At 47.0% G+C, this 25,500-nt stretch overlaps 3 protein-coding genes across 7 annotated transcripts in view; 2 read left to right on the top strand and 1 right to left on the bottom strand.

The window, feature by feature from the left end:
• FASTKD5 (FAST kinase domains 5) overlaps positions 1 to 9,365 on the top strand; it is a 16,441-nt gene extending 7,076 nt beyond the window's left edge. The window contains exon 2 of the mRNA XM_019645668.1: positions 9,360 to 9,365. Coding sequence (XP_019501213.1) covers positions 9,360 to 9,365 — 6 coding nt within the window. The remainder of the gene's footprint in view (positions 1 to 9,359) is intronic.
• Positions 1 to 20,865, top strand: part of UBOX5 (U-box domain containing 5) — a 40,327-nt gene extending 19,462 nt beyond the window's left edge. For 2 of the 5 annotated variants that reach the window (XM_019645808.1, XM_019645807.1), the window contains exons 2-5: positions 12,912 to 13,006; positions 14,122 to 15,310; positions 17,430 to 17,591; positions 20,101 to 20,865. In XM_019645808.1, the coding sequence (XP_019501353.1) occupies positions 12,953 to 13,006; positions 14,122 to 15,310; positions 17,430 to 17,591; positions 20,101 to 20,309 (1,614 nt within the window). In that variant the 5' untranslated portion in view covers positions 12,912 to 12,952 and the 3' untranslated portion in view covers positions 20,310 to 20,865. Of the gene's footprint in view, positions 1 to 3,655; positions 3,725 to 8,150; positions 8,792 to 12,911; positions 13,007 to 14,121; positions 15,311 to 17,429; positions 17,592 to 20,100 lie in introns of those variants that run through there. The other 3 variants (XM_019645810.1, XM_019645809.1, XM_019645811.1) reach the window with 3 other exon arrangements.
• A 527-nt stretch (positions 20,866 to 21,392) lies between these two features.
• On the bottom strand, positions 21,393 to 22,044 carry OXT (oxytocin/neurophysin I prepropeptide). The gene is made up of 2 exons (XM_019645669.1): positions 21,855 to 22,044; positions 21,393 to 21,527 (listed from the first exon to the last, which is right to left on the bottom strand). Exons 1-2 carry the CDS (start codon positions 21,972 to 21,974, stop codon positions 21,393 to 21,395), a joined length of 255 nt encoding a protein of 84 aa, XP_019501214.1. The 5' UTR covers positions 21,975 to 22,044.
• Positions 22,045 to 25,500: the final 3,456 nt, after the last annotated feature.

Raw genomic sequence — 25,500 nt, forward strand, 5'->3', positions numbered from 1 at the left:
CTTTAATTGCTTTCATCAGCGTTTTGTAGTTTTCAGTGTACAAGACTTAAACCACCTTAGTTAAAATTATTCTGAAGTATTCTTTTTGATGCTATTGTAAATGGAATTGCCTTAATTTCCTTTATGAATTGCTTCTTGCTAATGTATAGAAATACAGCTGATTGGCCGGCCGAGTGGCTCAGTGTGAGCTCTGAGCAACAGGGTCGCCAGTTTGACTACCGGCCCGAGCCGAGCTGCCAACAGGTGGCAGGATGGCTCAGCTTTAAAAATAATAATAATAAAAAAATAAATTAATTAATTAAGAAAAAGAAATACAATTGATTTACCTGGCACTTTTGCATAATTCTTTTATTCTAATGGGGTATGTGTGTGTGTGTGTGTGTGTAGATTCTTTAGGGTTTTCTGTATATAGGATTGTGTCATTTGTGGATAGAGATTTTTACGTCTTTTTTTTTCCATTTTGGATATGCTTTTATTTATTTTTCTTGCCTAATTGCTCTGGCTAGAACTCCTAGTACGAAATTGAATAGAAGTGGTGAACATAGGCATCCTTGTCTTGTTCCTGATCTTAGGGGGAATGCTCTCAGTCTTTCACCATGGAGTTTATTAGCTGTGGGTTTTTCATAAGTGTCCTTTATTGTATTGAGGAAGTTCCTTTCTATTCCTAGTTTCCTGAATGTGTAATAAATAATTTTTTAGCATATATCTCAAATAGGACATGGGACATTCTTATGGGACAAATGAAAAAAATCTATTGTTTGTCCAATTTTCAGATATAAGTGAGCATTTAAAATTGTTTGCTAAATTGGCAACCCTAAAAAAGACAGCACCAAGGCAGGGTTTTTGAGGGGGCTGAGCAGTTGATAGTAGAACTCTGTCCATGTCCTTGTTTTGAAACTGTGGCTCTCTTAAAAGTAAAAACTCTACCCATCTATGCCTTGTTTTGAGCCTGTGAGTTTTTAAAAAGTGTCTACCGTACTTGTGCCTAGCAGAGTGCCTTGCACATATTAAGCCCTTGAAGGGTGAATTGGCTCCGAGTATATAAGATTGCAAGCTTCTTTTAGGCCCACACCTGTGTCCTGGTTTCCCTGTGCACTCTTACTGGTGGGTGACTGTGGGATAGACTGGAACAGGTGTCTTTCCTTTTAACCAGTTCTAAGAAAAATGCGCACAAGTCTTTTTTCATGGATGGACAAGTAACTCACTTTAGAAATTATGAGAAGTATTGTACTTCTTTAAAAGCTGAAGTGCCCAATTTATAAAATTGCTCAGTGCATTGGTATTCCACCCACTCTTTGAGGTTAAATGCTTTTCTCTTATTTGACAGGTAATCTTTTCTTCTTTTTTCCCCTCTGTAACCTGTTTGAGCCTAGTCTTTAGAATATATGTAACTGCCAGAATTACTTTCCATTACATTTTTGTGAGATTCAAAAGTCAGGTTGTATAACTGAGCTATGGCAACTTCTTTGAGGGCCAAAGGAAGATGGATGCCCAGGTGTTCAGAAAGTGTCATGGTCACCTTGTTCCCTTCTAAATTATCTCTCTGTGCTTCCCCACCCCCAGGTTCTCAGTCCTCAGTAACAAAAAAGTTTGCTTGGCTGCTTCAAGCCCTGAAGAATCGCAGGCAGAAAGCTTCCAGAAAGGATGACCAACTTGTCCCACTTTGCCTGGGACTCTTCCTGGTTTTAGCACTGAGAGTTCCACATTCTGGAAAAATACTTCAGTTCTGGGTAGACCATATGGTTGGTCACCTCACCTTTGGATCTCTTCTCAGCCCTTCCCAGGGAGGCAAAAGAGAAAGGTCTGTCTCCATCTGGACATCCAGTCCTGTAGGGGCTGTCAGCTGCAAGAAATACAGTGGGCATATATCTAGAGTCTCAGTCCTGTCTGGTATCATCCTGTGACTGCAGCAACCCATCCAGTGGTTTACTTACATCAACTTTAAACATATGAAAAGAAAAAAACAAATTACCCTACTACTCTAATACATCGCATATTTTAAATTCCTGCATGTCCACCGTTACCTCCAAGCTTTTTGTATATATATCCTTAGATACAGATTTTTAACAAATGTGTGATCATAATACTTCTATTTTGTGTTCTTTTTCTTTATGTTTACTTTTGTATTTTTCTACATAGTCATATCATTTAAGTGACAGGTACACCAAGAATAAATGTGTCACTCAAATTTGTTTCTTTATATTGCGGGTAGTAGAATTAATTGGATTCTTCAGTTGAGGGGCTTAGAATTTCAACACTTCTGTGGTAGTAGAGTATTTGGACTTATAAAATAAAAGACTTCTTAAAGGGCAGTACAGGCATCCTTGTGATGGAACTATTCTACCTTGACTATGGTAGTAATGACACAAATCTACGCATAGAATAAAATTGCAAAGATCTGAATACACAGGTACACACAAATGAGTGTATGTAAAACACAAAATCTGAATAAGATGCATGGATTGTATCATTCTCGCTTTCCTGGTTGTGATGTTATCTATAGCTATGCAAGATTTTACCATTGAGGGAAACTCATTAAGGGTACATGGGATTTCTGTATTATTTGTTACGACTGCACATGAATCTACAATGATCTTAAAATAAAAAGTTAATTAAAAATTTTAAAAAGGTAGCTTTGTAAGGTAGCTTTGAAATCCTTGTGATATACTCAGTAATATGTTATACATAGTTCATTTTCCTCCCCCTTATCTTAAAGAATACTCCTTCCTCAAAAAAAAATTAAAGGAAGAAAATGTCTAGGGGAAAACTGGGACTGCTAGTTTATTTCTAAGTAGTTTGTACTTTGATACTCATTTTTGATGTCTTCAGGAAGCCATTTGCAAATATACCCCCTCATGTAGTATTAAAAAAGATGGTAGGAACACATCAGCTAGAGGAAAAAGAAACCCCTTGAAGGGTGAATTGCCTTTAAGTGGTTTAGAATTGCTGCTGTTATCTAGGAGATTGATGGCAGACTTTTCATTAGTGTTATTTCTTTTCCTGGTTATAAGCCTTCTATGACTTCCCTTTGACCAGTAGCTTTCAAACTTTCTTTCTTTCTTTTTTTTTTTTCCTACAACCATTAGTAAGAAATACCTTTTACATCAAAACCTAAGATAATTAGATAGATAGATAGATAGATAGATAGATAGATAGATAGGTATCTGAAACAAAATTTTCACAAAATACTGCTCACTCTCATGTGTGATGCACTTTCTATTCATAATTTTTAAGATTTTAATGGGGAATTGGGGGAGGGGAACAGACAAGTTGCTGTCCTTTTTGTCCTTCAGTCTAGTTGTGGAGGACGTCATCGCTTCACTGGTATTATCATTATCAACATTCACATGTTGGTATTATCATTGCACTCTTCCCAGGAGAGGCAGCCACTCGCTGGCCATTGGACAGCAGCTCACGGAAGCAAATGCCAGCTGCCAGCCAGCCCCACTGCAGCCTACGCCGTCGCCAGCAACTCACCGCAGTACAGCTCCAGGTCAAACTGTTGTTCACCATCTTAGCTGTAGAGGGCGCAGCGTCACTGGCTCACATGTGGGATCCGAACCGAGTTCCTGCTGCTCAGAGCTGGCGTCCCAAGCCAACTTAACCAACGTGCCACTTGGCCGGCCCTCTATTCATAATTTTTTAAAATGCTGATTATGGCTTAATAATTTGAGTTCTTGATCCTTGATCTGTGGTTTGGATAAACACTCTCTCGGCCCTCTAGGTAAAGTAGTCTGGATCCCCGTGGCATAACCCTCCCCGTCGGGCTCCATCTGCCTTTCCAGCCCTGCTTCCTCCTTCCCTCTCTAGCTCAGTGGCATAGTCAGCATTTCCTGAACCTGCCTCACACTGTCCCATCTCTGTGCCTTGACTCTTACTGGTCCCTCTCCCTGGTGCCCTTCCCCTTTTGTTCCTGTTCCTACCTCTTGGTCCCATAGTCAAGCATATTGCCCATTGTACCATTAGTATGTTGTATCTGTCACTCTTCAGAATTGCCCATGATGTCAGGCATCTGTCTTAGTTGTACCCAATTCAAATGTTACTTCTGATTTCTGGGTATACTTTTGGCCAGTTTTTCCAATTTTTTCATCAAGAACCTCGATAAGTACCTTTTATATTGGATCTAGTGTATACATTTGTTGTATGTACTTATATGAAACATAAATAAGTTTCATGACATAATGCCCATACGATGTACACTTTGATATTTTGTATTCTTTTTTATTTATTTTCTTCAACCCATAACTTGATTTCAAAACCAAATTGAAAAACACTGATTTAGGCCAGCCTTTCCCACTCTGAATGATATCTACAGAAAGCTGTGTTACAAACCTTTGTATTATTATTTCCATAACACTGTTATAAGGAAGACTTGAGGACAGGTCTGTGAAGTTAAAGTGAATAAACTATTGGGTTGCCGTAAAAGTCATGATGTATTTTTTTCTATGTTTTTCTTGCAAAAATTAAATGTGTCATGACTGTTCCGACAGCCCAATAGATATAGTACATTAGAAATACATAAAATTACTGTATGTTGTTTATGGATGCATACATACCTATACACATTTGAATAAGAGACAGCAACTTCAGATACTTGCTTTGGTAAAAAGGGAGAAGAAATAGGATCGGTGGTGGTCTTTGTTCATATCCTTAAAATTTTGCTCTGAACAATGAAATAAGCAAACATGGCAAAATGTTAACATTTGCTAAATCTAGGTGGTGGGTATAAGAGTGTCTCCTATATTATAATCTTTTTCCTTTTTATCTGAAATATTGTATAATAAAAAAAAAATCTCTGAAAAGAAAATTGACAAATTATCTGCTTATTAAGCTCTATTATCTTGCTATCTAAAAATGCCATTATTATCTGGCTCCAAACTACTTCTGTGAACTGCGGGATGCTTTAGCCATGACCTGTGGTCCCCAATTTATACTCAGACCTAGTCTCTTGTACTTAGATGCCGATTTGGAGAAGGAGGCTATAATTTATAAGTGTTTACTGGACAGTGTTTGCAATGAGTTCAGGTAACACTTGGCCATTTTCTAGGCAGGGCTGAGGAGGAAGTCTTCCTGGGTGAGGCTGTTTGCATTTTCATATGGTGAGATATTCTTTTTTCTGGATTAAGCATTAGGTAGGAGGCCACTTGACCTTAAAAGATCCAGGGATATTAGAACCAGAGAGATGATTAGATCACACAAAGACTTCAGTGGCAACCAGAGTCCTATAGACTACTACAGTGTTCGGGCATCACTATTTTCCAAAAAAACGTACCATCATTTGTAAGATATTTTTTAAAGGGTCTGCCACTCTTGTACTATAATGGCACAGTCACTTGTTTCAATTTGATGTCCAGTCCTTGTTTTCAGTCACTTTTCCCCCATTCTTTGTTGCTATTATCATTGCTTTTTTTTTTTTAAGGTTTTATTGGGGAATTGGGGGAGGGAACAGCGTTGGGGAATCAGGGAAGGGGAAGGGGAACAGACAAGTTGCTGCCCTTTTATTCTTCAATCTAGTTGTAAAGGACGTCGCTTCACTGGCCCATGTTGGTGTTGTGATCATTGCACTCTTCCCGGGTGAGGCAGATCGGTTGCCGGCCATTGGACGGCCACTCACAGCAGCTCATGGCAGCTCACAACGGCTGCCGGCCACTCACAGTAGCTTACAGCAGCCCACTTCAGCCCCACTGCAGCCTATGCCGTTGCTGGCAACTCACAGCAGCCCAGCTCCAGGTCGAGCTGTTGTTCACCATCTTAGCTGTAGAAGGCGCAGCGTCACTCGCCCCCATGTGGGATCTGAACTGGTAGCCCTGCTGCTCAGAGCTCGTGCTCCAAGCCAACTCTTAACCAACGAGCCACTTGGCTGGCCCTATTCTTTATTTTTTTAGAGTGGTTTTAAGTTGACAGAAAAATTGAGCAGATAATACAGTGTTCACCTCCTTTCCCTTGCCCACAGTTTCTGCTTTTTTTTTTTTTTTTTAAGCTGAGCCATCCTGCCACCTGTTGGCAGCTTAGCGGCAGCTCAGCTTGGGCCAGGAATTGAACCCCTGTTACTCAGAGCTCACACACTTGAGTGAGCTCTTAACCAACTGAGCCACTCAGCCCGTCCAGTTTTTGCTATTCTTAAAATCTTGCATTAGTGTAGTACATTTGTTATAATTCATGAACCAATATTGATACTGAAATGCATTATTTACATTAAGCCAATATTAATTAAAATCCATTGTTTACATTAAGGTTCATTCTTTTAGTTGTACAGTTCTGTGGGTTTTGGCAAATGCATTATGTCATGTATTGACCATTACAGTATCATATAGAATAGTTTCACCACCTGACCTTTCATTTTTATCTCTGTACTCCAGTGCCTAGCACAGGGCTTGTAAATGTTATGTGAATATGCAGTAATATCTAAAATTAAATATGAGCAATCCAATTCAATAATATTTGAAAAAACATTTAAAAAGTCTGCCACAACCAAATAGAGCCTATCCTAGGAATAAAAGGATGGGATGGAGATATATATATATATATATATATATATATATATATATGTATGTATGTATGTATGTATGTATCATTAGTCTGTTAGATAAGAAAAATAACAATATAGAGAGAAACTCAGAATTCAAAACATATCCCTGATTGTCAAAAACCTGAAAATTAGAATGCTTGATTAACATAAAAGAGTATTTCAGTCTAACAATCAACATTATGTTCAAAGATGAAACACTAGAGGCACCGTCTAATGGGAACAAAACAGGCATAGCAGCTCTATTATTTTTTCATATAATTCTGGAAGTTTTAACTAATGTAGTAAGATGAGAGACAGAAATAAGAGTTTCCATTTTGAGAAAGACTCATTGAGACTGTAGAAATCTCTCAAAAAACAAGTAAAAATCTGTTAAAATCAGTGAGTTCAATAAGATAACTGAAGGGCCGGCCAAGTGGCTCATTGGTTAAGAGTTGGCTTGGGAGCGCCAGCTCTGAGCAGCAGGGCCACTGGTGCAGATCCCACATGGGCCAGTGACGCTACGCCCTCTACAGCTGAGATGGTGAACAACAGCTCGACCTGGAGCTGGGCTGCCTTGAGTCGCCTGCGATGGTGTAGGCTGCAGTGGGGCTGCAGTGGGCTATCGTGAGTGGCTGGCAGCTGGTGTGAGCTGCCAAGAGCCGCCATGAGTGACCATCCAATGGCCAGCGACTGATCTGCCTCAGCCGGGAAGAGCTCAATGATAATACCAACATGGGCCAGTGAAGCAGCATCCTCCACAACTAGACTGAAGAACAAAAGGACAGCAACTTGTCTGTTCCCCTTCCCCAATTCCCCAATTTAAAAAAATAAAAATAAGATAACTGAATAATAATAAAGATAGCAAAGTGAAAAGCTTTTCTATATATTGGAATAATTGATTTGAAAATTAATGGGATAAGCTTGCTATTCATAAATAGCAAGCTTAACAAGAAACATGTAGGGCTTGTTAAAAAAAAAAGTCAAGGGCCGCCGAGTGGCGTGATAGTTAAGAACTGGCTTGGGATGCTAGAGGGCCCCGGTTCGGATCCCACATATGAGGGTCAGTGACACTGCCCTCTACAGCTAGGATGCTGAACAACAGCTCAACCTGGAGCTGGGCTGCCTTGAGTCCCCGGCGACAGCGTAGGCTGCAGCCCCTGTGGCAGTGGGTTGCCATGGGCTACCGTGTGTAGCCAGCGGCCGTCCAGAAGCTGGCGACTGATCTGCCTCGCCCGGGAAGAGCGCAATGATGGTGTCAACTTGGGTCAGTGAAGCAACGTTCTCCACAACTAGATTGAAGAACAAAACGACAGCAACTTGTCTGTTCCCCTTCCCCCAGTTCCCCAGTACTGTTCCCATCCCCCCAATTCCCCAATAAAAATCTTTAAAAAAAAAAGGTAAAAATTCTACTAAGACAAAAATCTACTTAAGATTTTTATCTTATTATTTTAATAGTAAAAAGTTGCAAACAACATAAATGTCCATCCACCAAAAGGAGAATGGTTGCGTATTTATACCCCATCCTGTTCCAAAATGATTTTAAGGTAGTTTCACAATATACACTATGACATAAAAATAATTGAAGAACTTAGGCAACAAGAAATTTGAGGGATACCACAGATTTTATTCTGAACTTTCTAGTAGCCAATGTAAAGAAATCATGATCAATTATATGATTCATATTCATATCATAAAATACTGAGCTGTTTGGAAGAAACAGCTGTTCCTAGCCTAGTACTGAGACCAAAGAGAATTTTCTCACGGGTCTCCACAAGAAGACACTGTGCCGAGTAGAGAATGATCATTTTGACAGTGAAACAGCCCCGACTTTATAGAAAAGAGTTGTTTCTTATGAAAGTCCTTGCTAATGAGCCCCATAGAACCAGTAAACAGTTTGGTAAGAGTATTTGCAGTTAGGCGAGGAGTGTGTGCTGGTTATGGCTGGGAAAAACGTGAGCTGCTTCAGTGCACTGCTCTGAGGGGCAGCTCAAGGGGGCAGTACATTAAAGAGACTGAAATTGTGCTTCTCAGCTAATGTTGTGTCACCCTGGTGTCCTGTGAATCTTCACTGATTGACCACTGAGTTTTTATTGGTGTGTTACATTTATTGCTATAGCTGAAGGTCCCCACTGCTAAGAAGTCTGTCAGATGGTGATGTGGGATGTGAATGAAGCAGCCACCACGGATTCCAGGCAGGGAGGCAAGAGGTGCCACTTAGGCTGGCACTAAATTTAACGTGGAAGGACTGAACAGTCTGTAAATATTCTCTCAAATTAGATTTTGGTAAGTACTGTGGAGAGCAGGTAGGCTGTGTCTGTCAGATCCAGGTTCATGTGCTTTCGTAGTTGACTGATGAAATTAACAACCTCTGATGAAGGTTGAGAAGCCTCATGAGGTGAGATGCCTGACTAGGAGGCTAGCTTACCTAAGGATTTTCCTCCGAAAGCAGTTTGAGGCTTGATCCAACGCATGCTGGAGAGGACAGTCAGGTTTCGTATGTCTACGTAATAGAGCTTAGCCACATTAATTTTAAATTTTGAAGAATTGATTTTTTTTTAATGAATGGTACCAAACCTTGACCTAAGTAACAACAAAAAATGTTGTAAGGTATCCATATAACTTCTTGGTAAATCCTTCAAGGTAAATGGTGACTAAGTAGACTAACCAAGGTGGTTTGGGAAGGTTTGGAATCTGTGTCCCAGCCTAACCTCTCTTTGAGCCTCAGGTTCTTCATCTGCAGTATAAAGATATTAGTACCCACTTTAGGGCTAACCAGTTGGTAAGATTTAAATCAAATAAAATCCCCGGTGGCCTCCTTTAAGCCCTTTTGTGTATGTGCCTTCCTGTCCAGTGGTGAGTGTTTGTTATAGAGTGTCCTTATTAACGACTCACCGGAAGAGTGAGTCCTGTGTTAGCTGAGACCCAGTCTAGATAGATAAGGCCTTTTACATGATCAGATCGATTGGTGGGGCAGTCCGAGTCTTTCCTTTCAGGTATCTGAGGTGGAATTTTTAGAAGTTTTAAGATGACAAAAGTTTGAAAGCCTCCTTTTCAGCCTTGTCCTTCTCATCCTGGTCATCTCTCAAGTCCAACCACAGGAGCAGGTGCCAGGTGATAGCCGAGCCAGGGGTTAAAGACAAAGGGCAGTTGTCCCAAGAGTGGTCACACCTGGGCAACTCCATCTCATGCTCCTCTTTACTATTGAGTTGGGTACTCAGATAAGCTCTGAAGATTTTTCCATTTGACTTTATACCCACAGGAAAGCTGTTTATCGTGGCTCCAAGAAGACCCTGCCCAACTTGCTCTGGTCCTAGCATTTAGGTTCTTAGAGAAATTAATTTCATAATATGTAGAAAGATCACAGTGTGAAATGTCCAAGAAAATAACGAGATAGGAAGAATGTAGATGTTGGTGAGATCAGTGCCTCCCGCTAGGAAATCAAATCCATGCTTCAGGGAGTTGGCTGTGTTACCTCTTCCAGAGTCGGTTTTTGTTTTCGTTTTCCTCCCCTGAAAGAAAGAAAAAAGGCCTAAGATATGGATTGTGGGAATAGGGATGATTGCAGACTAGAGATACCATTATCTTACCAATATTAACCACCTCTCAGTATTTTGATATTATAACAAAGTTTCTATCTCTTTTTTATTATCAAAGCCCTTTCCAGCAAGGCAAAGAGGGAAAGAGAGCTCCCTGTGGCAGTGTATAACATACACATATATTCATATATACATAAACACATGCATATTATATGTGTATATCTATACAGACAAATACCATAACAGTAATATAAAGGAGAAATTTTAAAATATAAAATTTATTCTCGTGTAAATGTTTGGGTATGACCATACTGGAAGGCATAAAGAAGTAATTAGAAAAAAAAAAAGAAGTAATTAGGAGCTTTTACCAACATGCAGAATCACCTAGAATGTAGACTGTCAGGTGTATTAGCATTATTCTCAGTGATGTGGTGCAGAAATGGTGAACACCTCTTGGTAAAGAGCTGAACAAAACAAAGTAGGATCTTTCTGTGATTTACATGGAAGTTCCCTTCCTAGAAAATTTAGCATATATTAAGACCATGTTAAAAAATACTTTGAGTTTATAGGGACTAGGCTGAGATAATAAATATTTAAAAGTCCCATGGCAGATCTTCACTGTGCAGAAACTGCCCACTAAAAAGTTTCAGGACACCCAACATGCCTGGCTTCTGCAAGTGGCACTTACTGATCATGACAACAAAGACCTCAGAAGATGGCCCTGTCCCTGTTGGGCTAACAGTTTTTCACGGCCTAGTCAGCCAGGTGGAAAAGCATAGAAAGGCTGGATGGCCTCACCCAAGGAGCTCAGATCATTGGACAGGCTTGCCACTGGGAGTGATGTTTCTTGTGGCTTAGAGAGTCCCAAAGGCTGTTGGACACTGGTCATTTTTTTTACCTCCAGTTTTGTGCTGTAATTGATACATGACATTGTAAAACTTTAAGGTGTACAACATAATGATATATGTATATATTGCAAAATGATTACTGTAATAAATCAGTTAGCATCTATCACTTCACATAGTTACAGTTCTTTTTTTCTGGTGATGAGAACTTTTAAGATCTACTCTCAGCTGTTTTCAAATATACAATACAATATTGTTAACTATAGTCACCATATTGTACATTATATCCCTAAACTTATTTCTCTTATGACTGGAATTTGGTATACCTTTTGTCCACCTTCACCTGTTTTCCCCACTCTGGACATTAGTCATTAAAATGACTATTGGGAGTAGATGTCTTTTATTTATTTATTTATTTTTTTTTTTTAGCTGAGCCATCCTGCCACCTGTTGGCAGCTCAATGGCAGCTCAGCTTGGGCTGTGAATCAAACCAGGGACCCTGTTGCTCAGAGCTCAAACTCTTGAGCGAGCTCTTAACCCACTGAGCCACTCGGCCAGCCCTAGATGTCTTTTTAAAGGTGCTTTCCAACCCTAAGATTTTCTATTTCTCAAGAATAATGCTTTTAGGCTGGCCGAGTGGCTCAATTGGTTAAGAGTTTGCTCAAGAGTGCGAGCTCTGAGCAACAGGGTCACCGGTTCGATTCCCAAATGGGCAAGTGAGCTGCGCCCAAGCTGAGCTGCCGCTGAGCTGGTGAGAGCACGTGCTCCTACAACAAGACTGTTTGTTCCATGGTGGGCTATGCCCGCCTGCAACTAAAGACTGAACTCCGGGGCCGGCCAAGTGGCGCATTGGCTAAGAGCTGGCTTGGGACGCCAGAGGGCCCCGGTTCGGATCCCACATATTAGGGCCAGTGACACTGCCCTCTACAGCTAAAATGCTGATCAACAGCTCAAGTTGGAGCTGGGCTGCCGTGAGTCACTGGCAACAGCGTAGGCTGCAACCACTGCTACAGTGGGTTGCCATGGGCTACCGTGTGTAGCCAGCAGCCGCAGTGAGCGGCCGTCCAGAAGCCGGGGACTGATCTGCCTCGCCCAGGAAGAGCGCAATGATGGTGCCAACTTGGGCCAGTGAAGCAACATCCTCCACAACTAGACTGAAGAACAAAAGGACAGCTACTTGTCTGTTCCCCTTCCCCCAATTCCCCAGCGCTGTTCCCATCCCCCAATTCCCCAATAAAAATCTTTAAAAAAAAACAACAGACTGAACTCGGCACCTTGAGCTGAGCTGCTGCCTGGATGGCTCAGTGGATACAGCATGTGCTCTTAACAACAAGGCTGCTGGTTCGACTCCCACAATGGATGGTGACTACACCCACCCGCAACTAATTGAATACAGCAGCTGAACAGCGCGACTGGACTTGGAGCTGAACTTGCTGCGTCCCCTACAACTAAGATTGAAGGACAACAACTTGGCTGTTCCCCTTCCCCAATTCCCCAACACTGTTCCCCTCCCCCAATCCCCCAATAAAATCTTAAAAAAAAAAAAAAGAAGAATGCTTTTGACTCTTATTGGTTTTGTTTTAATAAGAAAATAAAGTTGCATTAAGAAGTGTTAAATAACAAAGATGCTTAGCACCACTATGACTATTTCCTGTGACTCTTTCCATTATAAACCCTCTAGCTAAGTAGGCCAGTTTTTTTGTTTAAGCTCAGCCTCCTTTGACCCCTTTCCTGTGGGGAGCCCCCACTGAGCTGACAGGCCCTTACCTCCACTGACCAGTAGAACAGCTGCTGGTCAGAGAACTGGCAGTCTTTGCCAATCTGCTCAGTCTCAATAGAAGTCTCCTTCTTAATTTTTCAGTGACTATTTTTTTCCCAGCATCACATATAGGATACAAAGAGAGTGTATGCAAGTTTTTGTTGTTACCCTATTTGATTCTCTCTTGTCTTAGAAATCAACTCCTAAAAGTTTAGAATTGAATTTTAACTTGTCTAATGCCAAGTTTTATTTTTTTATTTAAGGCTATTTCTGATGCTTGGAAGCTATCCTTTCAGCCACAAAGATGGTAATAAATCTTTGCCTTCCACAGTTCAGACCAAGAATTCACTGCAACAAGGTAAACAAAACAAGCATATACACATAAGTAACGCATGATATCTATTTTTCATGTCTCCCCCCATTTCCTTGTATGGTGAACTTCACTCAGGCTTAGTGTGCTTTCACCCTCATTATTTTAGATTCCACCATACAATGTTTAGGTAAGCGAGGGTCAGGCTCTACCTCTAGAGTCAGACAGATCCATTATAAGGCGAGCTGTGACTCGTTGTGTGAAAGGTGGCATCGTTGTGCTTTTCCCTGTGATGACAAATTTTAATTCCACTCCAAGTCATAGTGAAGGTAAAAATTCTCTCTCCCGCCAGTTCTTGTAACTTCAAATGCTAGAAATAAAGGCTTGTATTTGTTATTTGGGTTCCTTGGTCTTTATATGAATTAAGCTGTCTCCCCTTTTGTGTAAGGAGGGTATCTTTCCACAGCTCAGAGCAGGGAATAAGGAAGTTCTAAGGGGAGAATTGAACCCCTCCCCTAATTCGGAGTTTCTACACTCAGTGTAATGCTTCAGGTTCCCAGATTGTTAACCTGACTCCCTTCAGACATAGATATCTTAAAATTTCCATTGGTTATAACAAGTATTAGAAATATTAAAATGGGAAAAATCCACTGTTTTAGATTTCCCATAGTTTTTTATGGTCCTTGTACCTGTGCACATACATATTTTTTAAACCAACTTTCATCATTCATAGATGGTTTGTTATACCTTCCTAGGGAATCTTATTATAGTGGGTAGTCCAAATACAAAATTGAGAACTTTAGTGACCACCTTTGTTTTTCCCTAAATCTGCATGTTTTCATCTTCTGAAATAAAAACCAATAGTATATATGTCCCCTCTTCATAGGGATGTTATTTTGAAGGGGTTTTGGTTGGGATGGGCAGAGTTTTGTTGCTCATATTTTTTTAAGGATGGGCAGTACTTGCGGACACAGTTGCCCTCAGCCTTCGACTTGATCTTGGGTGCCTGCAGAAAAACCCAGGAGAATTCGATGTAATACAGGAAATTTTAAATGAGGTACTTCAGACTTTAAAGAGTTTTCTTACAAGTGGCAAGTTCTGGAAACTAATTGCCTTTTGGATCTCATCAAATCAATGTGTCTCGTATTTGTCATTAAATCTAGATATCAGCTGATGGCTATGAAGTAGAAAATCTCATCTCCGAAGACCTCACAAAGAGAAGTCATGGTTTTAGGACCGAGTATTTTATTAAGCCACCAGTCTATGTGACACTTTCCTTTCCCTTCAGTGTGGAAATCTGTAGGATTAACATAGACCTCGCAGCTGGGGGAGGCCAGAATGTCACTGGCCTGGAAATGTACACATCTGCCTCTTCCAGCAGAGGCTCTTGGACTACTCCCGAGTGCCGGACTCCGGGCCCAGCCGAGCCATCCCTCCCAGACAAGGAGGCGTTCACCTTGGTAGGCAAAGTCTTCTTGAAAAACCAAAGCCAAGTGGTGTTTAGCCACAGGGGGTTCAAGGCCAGGCCACCGTTTGGCCCAATGGAAGCTACACTCCCTTCCCCTGCTATTGTGGCCCAGGAGCTCTGGAATAAAGGGGCCCTTTCCCTCAACCACGTGGCCCATCTCAAGATCTGTATCACCCATGTGACAGGCGGCGGTATCCCTTGCATCAAGCGCTTGGAAGTGTGGGGTCAGCCGGCTAAAACCTGCTCGCAGGAGGTGATAGACAGTGTCCTGCTGGTCGCCTCAGAGAGCATCCCTCAGGACTTGGCTGTGCAGGCCCCGGCCTTGCCCATGGAGAGTGACTGTGACCCTGGGAGCCAGCAGACCCCCTCCAGCCTGCAGGAGCTGGCTGAAGTGATTCAGGATGTGCCTGAGGAGTTCCTGGATCCTATCACCCTGGAGATCATGCCTTGCCCCATGCTGCTGCCCTCAGGCAAGGTCATTGACCAGAGCACGCTGGAGAAGTGTAACCACAGTGAAGCCACATGGGGCCGCGTGCCCAGCGACCCTTTCACAGGGCTAGCTTTTACTCCACACTCTCAGCCCCTGCCCCACCCCTCCCTGAAGGCCCGGATTGACCATTTCCTGCTCCAGCACTCCATCCCTGGCTGCCACCTGCTCGGGAGAGCACAGACTGCGTCAGCAGTGACCCCTTCTTCCATTGCTCTGCCATCTCGGAAAAGGAAAATGGAGCTGGCTGAACATGCCCCAGATGGTAGTCTTGGTGTAAATGCTTCCTGTTTCTCTACCACAAGCCTTCTGGTCTCACCCACTACCTCAGAGCACACCGCTAAGAAAATGAAAGCTGCCAGTGAGCTTGGTCTGATACACATGGACTGCTCAACAGGTAATTCACCATCCTATGTCCATGCCCATTGTCATCTCTACTCCTCTTGGGTGACACTTAGCACTGATGCCCTTTGTTTTATGCTTTGCCAGCTTAAATTGTCCCAAAACTTACTGGCCTAAAGCACCATGCATTCATTATCTCGTGGCTTCTCTAGTTAGGAATCAAGGCGTCGCTTGCCTGCTCGTCTCCTTCAGGGTCTTCCAAGGCTACTATCAAATGAGTGTTGGTGGGGCTGCAGTCATCTTAAGGCTCAAATGGGGAGGGATTCACTTCCGATCTCACTCACGTGGTTGTTGCAGGATTCAATTCTTTGTGGAATTGTTGCACTGGGGGCTTCTCTTTTTTGTTGGTGGGCCGTTGGAGTCCACACCCAGTTCCTTGCCATGTGGGCCTCTCAAGGGCAGCACACAACATGGTAGCTGGGTGCACCAGAGTGTGCAAACAAGTTGGAGCTCAGTCTTATATAACCTAATCGTGGAAGTGACATTCCATCGCTTCTGCTGTATTCCGTTGGAAGCAAGTCACTCAAGTCCAGCCCACACTTGGGGAGGGATACCCAAGGGCACACGGACCAGGAGGTGGGGTTCATTGGGACCCTTTTAGTCACTCTTCCACACCATTGATTTCTATTTTATTCACTGCGTTTATCTAAGATTGATGGCTGAATTTTCTCTGATGCCTTTTCAATATCAGTGGAGATGAAATTAGGGTTTTTCATTGTTAGATCTTTTAATGTGAGAAAGGACATTAATAGGCTTCTTACTATTGAACCATTATTACATTCCTGGAGTAAACTCCATTTGGTCATGCTTCTTTTAATGGGCTGCTTGTTTCTGTTTGCTAGTGTTTTATTTAGGGTTTTTGTGTTCATCAGTGAAATTAGAGTGTCGTGTGTCTGTACACATGTGTGCTCATCATATTTGGTCAGGTTTTGGTATGGATGATTTATTTGCTTCATAAGACAAATTAGGAAATTTTCTCAGAAACAATTTAATAGTATTATTGACCCTTTACATATTTGGTATTATTCCCCATGATTGTCAGTGTCTGGTGCTTTTGGAGCTAGCTCTTTGACAACTTTTTATTTTTACTTTTGAAAATTCATCTATTTAGATTTTATTCTTTTAATTCCCTCTCTTACTCTAAAAGGCCTGTGCAAGCAGTGTGTTTAAAAGTTACATCTGTGTCTTCTTTGGTTTTGAGTGTAAATTGTAGTTAACAGGACCCCAGAAACTCCTGGAAGCATGTGAGGTGCAGTGGCTGAGGTGAGGAGAAAGGTCCTTAGACCCAGATGTCTATGGAGGTCTCCAGTGATGTTGGCCTTGACATATTTGTTGGTGACACAGGACCACACTGACCAGCATTCCTTCAAGGGCCCAAGCTGATGTCTTATGTTCTACAAACTATAGACAAAACGTCCCATTCCCCACTTTGTGCAGTTTTGTGAACCAAGCAGGTTCTTTGGGCAGCTCTCCCCCTTCCCCGTTGCATTCACCCTCAGCCCATTGCTTGGCCTTCTGCGGACCACACAGAGAAGGAGTGGAGTGGGCAGAATGAGGTCTTCATCTTTCTGTTTGGTAATAACTGCTTAGCTTTACCCAACAGAAGAGAGGGCAGAAACTCCTAGAGAGTGCAGGCCAACGGCCCTGCAGAATGGTGGGGGCCCCAGAAGGGAGGAAGGAGATGGGGAAAGAGCAGACAGACTAAGGCTGTGGGGAGGGAATGGGGTCGGGAGCAGGGGTACAAGGCTGGACATTGGCTTGCCCTGGTCATTTCTTTGGCCCGCAGGGAGACTTTCAGAAAGTAGAGTGCAGTTCTGCAGGTGAGCCACAAGGTGGCCCCTGCCTGCCCAGCAATTTGTTCTGGAGGAGGAAAGCTAGCACGGAGCCCAGGCATCCTGAAAGTGGCGTGGGATGGGGAGGAACTGCCAGAGTCCCCAGGTTTGAGTCCGGTATTCTGTCATCATAATCCACTAGGAGATATTGGGGAGGCCTTTCTTGACATTTGTGGATATTTAAATTTGGAAGCATCATGTTTATAGTCAGTAGACTTTGTGTTTTGGTCTTCTCTTTTCCTGAACCTCTCTGGATATTGTGGTCTGTGCATCTCTCGACAGAACCAGTGTCCCATGAGCAGAAGCTGTCACAAAGCCTGGAAATTGCCTTGACATCGACCCTTGGTTCCATGCCCTCCTTCACGGCGCGGCTGACCAGGGGACAGCTCCAGCACCTCGGCACAAGAGGGAGCAGCACTTCCTGGAGGCCAGGCACTGGCTCGGGTAACATGGGTCCCACCCAGCTCCGTGGAGCCCCTGAGTGGGATGCTGGGCCATGCCTCTGGGCTCTGTGGCCCTCCATGCCCAGTTCCTTAGCTCCAGTACCAGGCCTGGGGGGAGAGCCTGGTCTTTTTCCTTTTCCAGGGGGAGCCGAGGGGCAGCTTGTCAAGTTTTAACTCTTCACAAGAAAGGCTTTTTTAGTCAACTCTCAGTAATTCTGTGGACTTAGGGCTTGGCCACCCCTGCTGTGTTTTTTGGTAAGGTCTAATATTAATTGTTCTGTCCTGAGGACTTCTGTTTGTTTCTCCTCTTTAGTTTATTTTTCTTATCTAGTCTTGTCTCCCATCTGACATCTGGGGTACTTTATGTAAATGTGAAGGTTGGGGTAGAGTATGTTGTCTTCATCCCTTCCTATTAACATTTTCTTAGTCTTAGAAAAGAACAGTGGTAGCTTACTGAGCCAGTTTTGGCATAAAATGAACCTGGGCCCCACTGGATAATGGAGTTGATTAGGATACAAAGCGAGAGGACCCGACTTGGGATGCTGGACGCCTTCTCCCAGATGCAGCCTCGTGGGGCTGATGAGAAGGCGAACACTTGCTTCCTCCTGCCTGTCCAGAACCACGCCCTCCTCCTGTTGTCTGGGTCACAGGCCATCTTACCCTCCTGCCTCTGGTCCCCACCTCCTTATTTCCTGACTATGTTTGCCTTCCTGGCCGTTCCCAAGAACCTGTCTTGTCCAAATGACCAGCGATTTCTATGACCCTAAATATGATGGTCGCTTAGCCTCTCAGCATCTGATGTGGCTAACCAGCCCCTCCTCCCTAAACACCTTCTCTCTTGTCCTTCTAGATGTTCCGCTCTTTTTCTCCCTCTTTTCTTTTTTTTTTTTTTTTTAAATTTTATTGTTAGTTTCAGGTGTACAGAACAATGCAATAGTTATCCTTTTCACCCTCACAAAGTGACAACCCCCCTCCCCGCTTTTTCTCCCTGTTTTCAATGGTCCCCCTTCTCAGTGCCGACTCTTCCTTTTCCTCTAGACTCTGGTCCTGGAGCCCCTTCTCTCTGTCACCCAAGTGAGAGCCCACATGGCCAGTGACTATACATGTTCACCTGTAGCTCCCACCTCCCCAGCTCCCAACTCAGACCCCGACCTCCCTGGCAGCCGCCTGGTGCCGCCACGTGGGAAATTCACAGATAATTCTGAGAGAACATTCTAACCCAGAGCTCTCCAGAGGGCTCCCCACCGCCCGTCACCCCAACGAGGGTGAAGAGCAGCGTCGTCTACCTTTTGGTCAGGCCTGGAACGTGGCGGTTACCCTTGGTTTTCCCTCGGTGTCTTCACACTGACATTCTTCCTCATCAGGTCTTGTTCCTGCTCCTCCGAAGCAGGCCTCAGCGTGGGCCTGTGCCCCACGGCCCTCGCTGCCCCCCGGCCCCAGCCCTGCGGGCCCTGCCGCAGCCCCTCTGCTCCCTCAGGGCCACACTCGCCTTACCACAGCCGTCATCCTTGCAGGAGCCCAAGAGACCTTATTAACAACCAGATCGCGCTCCTCCGCTTCTTAGAATTCCTCCATCGCATTCCATTGAACTTGGAGGAAAGCCGAAACTCCTGCTGCCTACGCGGTCCTGCGTGCTCCAGCCCCGTCCCCTCCCCCATCCCACCTGGAGCTACACTGTCAGGCGTCACACCTGTGTCTCCTCTCTTCCTTGAATGGACCAGCCGTTCTTGGTGCTTGCGGTCGCTGCCCACTCTGGTGCTGGCCCCTCTTCATTCTTGTTCTTATGGCTCTTCCCCAAGAGGCCGTCCTTGCTCTCTCCAGAGGGATGTGGACTGGGGGAGAAAGAGCAGCCTCCTTAGGGAGGGGCCCCGAGGGAAAGAAGAAAGGCTGCAGCTGTGCGAGGGCAGGCTGTGGACCTGCCCACCTGGGCCTCCCTGGGGAGGCCCTGCAGGAGGTGTGGAAGGAGCGAAAGCCCACAGCACTGGACAGGGCTTGACAGGTGGGGAGGGCTGAAGAGAAGCAGACCCCAGGCTCCCCGGCAGCTCTGCCCACACAGACCTCAGCTCTGCCCTCTGGTGACCTCCCCCCCCCCCGTCCACCAGACTATTTTCTGCATTTTGCCATTCATGCAGTTTATCAAGGTTGTCAGGGTGAGCTTGTGCCTTGCTCTGGCCTTGGGAGCCTGTCCCAGGGGGAAGTACTTCTTGTTGGGAGACCAGGAGGAAAGGCCCAGTGCTGCCTGGCTGCCCTCAGAAGCCAGTTTTCTTGAACATTCGTGGGAGCGCCGAGATTTGATGGTCCAGGGGAGGCCTGCCAGGTTCCCAGGCTCTCTGGTGCCTCTGCTCCCAGATCAGCCAGAGGCAGCCTAGGGAGGGCTGCAGCCAGGCTGCTGAGGGGCTGCAGGGGGGAACTCCTTGTCCCACTCCAGGCATGTGCCCTGCCTCCAGGATGGAGCCTGGCAGGGGGCAGCTTTCCCTAACCCTGGCCTGTTTTCCTCCCTGATTTACCAGAGCAGCCTGGGAGCGTCCTGGGCCCCGAGTGTGCCTCCTGCAAAAGAGTGTTTTCTCCCTACTTCAAAAAGGAGCCCGTGTACCAGCTTCCCTGCGGCCACCTCCTGTGCCGGCCCTGCCTGGGTGAGAAGCAACGCTCCCTGCCCATGACATGCACAGCCTGCCAGCAGCCAGTCGCCAATCAGGACGTGCTGCGGGTCCACTTCTGAGTGACTGAACTCAACCTGAGAAGACCCATGGCTGGGAGGAACAGGAGTCGGGGGTCGCAGCTCCCCTGAGGTCCGGCCAGGTTCTAGTCACAGAAGGGCCTCTTTCCCAAGGGCTTTCCCTTTCTTGCCTCCCACAGTGTAGCACAGGCCTGGAGTGAGGGGTGGGGGAGGGCGCTCCACTCCTGCTCAAGCGGCAATAGGATAACAAAGCCATAGTTTGGGCTGGGAAGGATGGGGGAGATGTCCCTGCCCTCCTGTCCCTTCCTGCCCTCCCCCTGCCACCACCACCACCAGAGCCCTGGACCTGCTAGAGCCAGCCCCACCCTGCTGAGGGCCCCAAGTTATCTGCATACACTCCCTCCCCATGCTGCAGGGTGGATGTGCGTGGAGCACAATAGACTGTGGCTTGGGATCTCAGAGAGAGCCTCTGCCTTCAGTGTCACCCTAAAGGGGACCGTGGCGGGTCTGTGCAGTGAATGACTCAGCCCCCTACTGGCAGACGACGCTGAGCCTTAATAAAGTGATGGTTGACGTCTGCTGTGGGCTTCCTCCTGGCCGATTGCCTGTCTGTGTCGTCAAACTCCTGTCCCCCACCTGCATCCACGCAAAGTGGGACTTGCACAGGGCAGCAGTGAGCAGTCACCGCAGCCCTAGCCAGGCTGTAATTCAGGTCAATGGCCTGAAGGGACAAGAAGTCATATTTTCAAATGGGTGATGTGTGTGAGGGTTTGCAAGTGGGTGTGCACGGGTGGGGAGGGTTGCGTGCCCTCCCTGTGGCTGGCTGCTATCATGTACTCAGCTGCCTGGTGGCAGAGCTGGCCGCTGCCCCCTGGGAGGAAGGCACCTTTTCTGCCTGGGGCCCATTTCAGGAAAACTATTTGTTTATAGGCTGCATTTTTTTTTCCATTCAAAATTTAGTTTTATAGAGTCCCAGAGGGAAAATACATAGTCCTACAACTGTTTACTGTATGGAGTAGATTCTAGTCACTAGAAGAATGTCAGGGAGAAACTACACTGCTTTTCCCTTTCTGAGCGTGTCTGGGGAGGAGCAGGCTTCAGATTTCATCCTTGAAATTCATTCCATCATAAGCCCCTGTGGACAGGCCGTGGGGGCCCTCTAGCTGCCNCGGCCGTGCCCACGAAGCAGCCCAGCTCGTCCCCGCAGCAGATGCTGGGCCCGAAGCAGCGCCCTTTGCCCCCGGGGCCGCAGGGGAGGCACTGGGGGAACCGCAGGGCGTGAGCTGGGTGTCGGGGAGGGCGAGCCCAAGTGGGGTCGGGGGACACGTGGGGTCTGGTGGCTGAGTCGGGGCTCCTCTGGGCGAGGAGGGCGGACAGGGGAGCGCCCGGAGTTCGGGGTCGCTCTTTTGGCCCCAGACGCCGTCAGAGAAAAGAGCCACCATCTGCTAACTTCCCCTGGGTGTGTGGCCGCGCCCGGCGGCCGGGAGACTTGGGGCGGCTCAGCGCGGGGAAGGGAGCGGAGGGGTGGCCCTGTGGCTCGGGTTCCCTCCAACCCCAGCGCGGATCCACGAGGGCGCCGGCGCTCACCTTGCGCACGTCGAGGTCCAGCGCGGCCCTCTTGCCTCCCAGCGGGCAGTTCTGGATGTAGCAGGCGGAGGTCAGAGCCAGGAGGCCGAGCAGGCAGCAGGCGAGGCTGGGGCCGGCCATGGTGCGGGCGCGGGGTCCGGGCTGGCGGCTGCGCTCGGCTCTGCGGCCTGGCCTTTTTATGCCCGGGGCCGCCCGGCCAAGCACAGCCTTAAGAGGGCCGCCGCATGTCTGGTCACAGCGGGTCGCTGCGGGTCAGGCCCTGTGCCGCCCGGCGCGCCCCTTCATTTGCAGGAGCTGGCCAGGTCAAGGTCGCTGCACTGACTAATGGGCTACGGCGAAGACGGTGGGTGCCTCGCGGGGGAAGGGAGCGGAGCGGTGGCCTAGACCCCTAGAGGGAGATAAGGATATGGAGTGGGGTGTGTAAAGCCAAACCGAGGACTATGTAGCTGGACTCCCAATACCATGCGGGGAGGGTAGGTCGGACATTCGGTACCCTCCAGACCAGAAGCGGCTTGGGCAGGGCTCCCCCACCGCCTTCTTCACCCATCACACCTCTGTTACGAAGGCCTTTTCCTGAACCCAGATCTCCTGAACCCACGCCTACCTCCCACACCAACACCCACTTTCCTGTACTTAGAACTTGAATAGAAAAAGATCTTTATTTCTCTAACTTATAACTGAAATTCAGCCTTTCCTCCAGCTATGAGGTAGGCAACAATCCACAGGGGAATTTGCAATGCTTGTGGCTTGGTCACAACTCCAAATGACAGATAATCTCCTATCACATTACAGCTACCGAAAAGGTTGCTAAACGTTGTTTGGACCCACCATCACTTTGAAATTCTGGCGGTTATTGGCCCTGCTACTGGATCTTGTTTATCTTACACTTTATTTTTTTTATTTTTATTTTTATTTTTTNAACCAACGAGCCACTCAGCTTGCCCCAAGTAAAGCATATTTTTAAAATGGACAAATGCTCAGCCATGTTAAATGCTGCTAGGGGGTTGTGTAAAATAAGAACATAGACATGACCACCAACTTTGGCAATATGGAGGTAATTTATGACCTTGGTAACAGGAGTTCAGTGGACTGGTTTGAGGTGTAGGAGACATAAGGGTGGAGAAGGTATGAAAAAGTAATTTTGGAAAGGGAACATATAAGGGAAGTATAGAAGGGGTGTGAGGTATCTGAAGGGCCCACGTGACATGTGAGGTAATATATTTACAGTGCAGCCAGTCAGCACGATGAGACTTTTTCCAGCCTGTGTGGATTCCAAGAAGGTGGTATTGGGAGTAGCAGGCCCTCTGGTGTCTGTGCGGAGTTGGGGTTTGGGGTCTTCCAGGGACTCTGGTGTGGGAGGCAAGACAGAATGATGACCCTGGTAGACACAGCTCATCAAGACATGGGTGTCGTGGTCTATCCTAGGGCCTGTGCCCTTCAGTTAGTGTAGCCCATCTGTTCAGATGGGAACTCAAACCTGACGTGCCGAGAGGTAAGGTGCTGGAGTCAAGGCCACACAGCTGGCCTAAGCCAGACCTCTGGCCTCCCACCCTACCTCCGGGCCTGCCTTCCAACCCACAGAGACTCAGGAGGGCAACAGTTCAGACCAAACTTCTTTCTCGGTCATGAATGAAAGGAAAATGTTCCTCTTGGGTTAACCCAGGAAGATATTCTCTCTGGAAAAATCTCTTCAGCCCTTAAGAAGAATAATGGCATTAATAATACAATACTACCTGTAATTAACTTTACAATGATACAGGCATTTTTTTAAAGCTCATATGTTGCATGATTTCAGTCCTCACAACAGCCCTATGAGGTGTGTGCTAGTAACTTCCCTACATTTCACACTGGAAGAAAGTGAGGCACAGAGGGACGAGTGACATGCCCGAGTCATGATGTTTCCAGCAACAGTGACCAAACTCTAACAGACCATTGGGCTCCAGCGTTCTCACAGTTCTGAGTGTGGGAGGTCCCCTCCCTGGGACGCTGGACCCCTCAAGGCACTTGGCGGGGAGGAGGCAACCCTGTCTCCCCAGAGCTTCCTTGTAGGACCTTGGAGGAGACCAGAGCTTGGGAGCTGGATGAGCTGGGGGTTGTGCAAAGCCTAAGAGGTAAGGTGGCTGGCCTGGGTCCGAGGGCCAGAGGGGCACTATGGTGGCCTGAGGGAAGGGAGGCTGTGGCTCTTCAGCCCACCAGCCTGGGGTCATGAACCAAGGCTGCTTTCTCCAGCTGGGTCCGTTTAGCTGTGGCTCCCTCCCTCCCCCAGCCCCCAAAACGCTGTGCCTCTACCCCCACCCCGGGTCTAAGATGGTGCCTGCCCTGGTCCCCACAAACGAGGGTATTGGTGGGGGTAGGAATTGGGGCATGCTGGCTGTCAGGTTCCACGGGGCTCTCCCCCAACCTTTGAACCTCACTTGGTCTGGATCTCCTTTTTCCTATAGAAGTTCCCCCACCCCGAGGTTCCTGCCTGGGAGGGGAGAGATGGAAACCTGCCAGGAAGCTGTCCCCGAGGCCCCCAGTCTCTGAGTTCCTGGACTTTGCTCTGGGTGTGTGCATGGGATGGGAGCACCCCAGCTTCCCCCAGGAGCCTGTCCCACCCACCCTATGGGAACGACCCCCCAATTCCGTGTTGGTCCCTTGCCTCCATGACTGCGGCTGCCTGATCCACAGGGCTGCAGGCAACAATTTCCTTTCATGGTGCAGCCAGTACAAAGCCCTCCCTCCGCACCGCCCTGGGTGTGTGCTCTTCTCGGAGACTTATTTTCTCACAGGGCCAACCCTCCTGATGGGGTCCCACACACCTGACAGCCCCCTCCCCACCATTCCTGGGCCAGACCCAACTCTAATCCCTACACACCAGCCCTGCAGGTCCCCATGCTCCTGTCTCAGGGCTCTGTGTCGGGGGATGAAACCTGTAGACCCTCAGCTTCTGGGCAGCCAGAAAGCTTGCAGATGGCCTCCAGGTGACCCTGGTCTGTCCCTCTCCCTGAGTCCTGAGCACCGCAATCACAGTCACAGCAGCTCCTGTCACACTGCGGCCACACTGCTGCCAGAGACAGCCGTGAGGCCAGCATCCCTCCCCCATCATCCCCTGCACAGACAGGCCCACGTGCGTCCCCAGGCGCCTGAATCACTGCTGACGGCTTGGGACCTGGTGGCAGTGGGCTCCTGGGGAGCCACTGAGGAGGGGGTTGGTGGCCACGTTGTCTCAGAGGGAACACCTGCAGACATAAATAGGCAGACAGCGAAGGCAACACAGCACAGCCCACAGAGCAGAACCGCACGCTGTGCCCACCTGCGCCAGGATGCCCGACACCATGCTGCCTGCCTGCTTCTTCAGCCTGCTGGCCTTCACTTCTGCTTGCTACTTCCAGAACTGCCCGAGGGGTGGCAAGAGGGCCATGTCTGACCTGGAGCTGAGACAGGTATGACCGTGGCCCATCTCAGGGCTGCCAGGAAGGGGCAGAGCCCCAGGGCTGGCACCGCAGTGCAGGGGCTGGGAAAGGGGGAAGTCGTGGGACAGGCAGACTTTAGGGGAATGCCAAGCAGAAGAGAGGTTTGGTGAGGCTGGGCAGAGGAGACCAGGCTGCCAGGCAAGTCAGGACAGGCTGCAGGGCTTCCTGGACACTGTCTCCATCCAGACAAG

Source organism: Hipposideros armiger, unplaced genomic scaffold, assembly GCF_001890085.2.
Source record: "Hipposideros armiger isolate ML-2016 unplaced genomic scaffold, ASM189008v1 scaffold_94, whole genome shotgun sequence".
Lineage (NCBI taxonomy): Eukaryota > Metazoa > Chordata > Mammalia > Chiroptera > Hipposideridae > Hipposideros > Hipposideros armiger.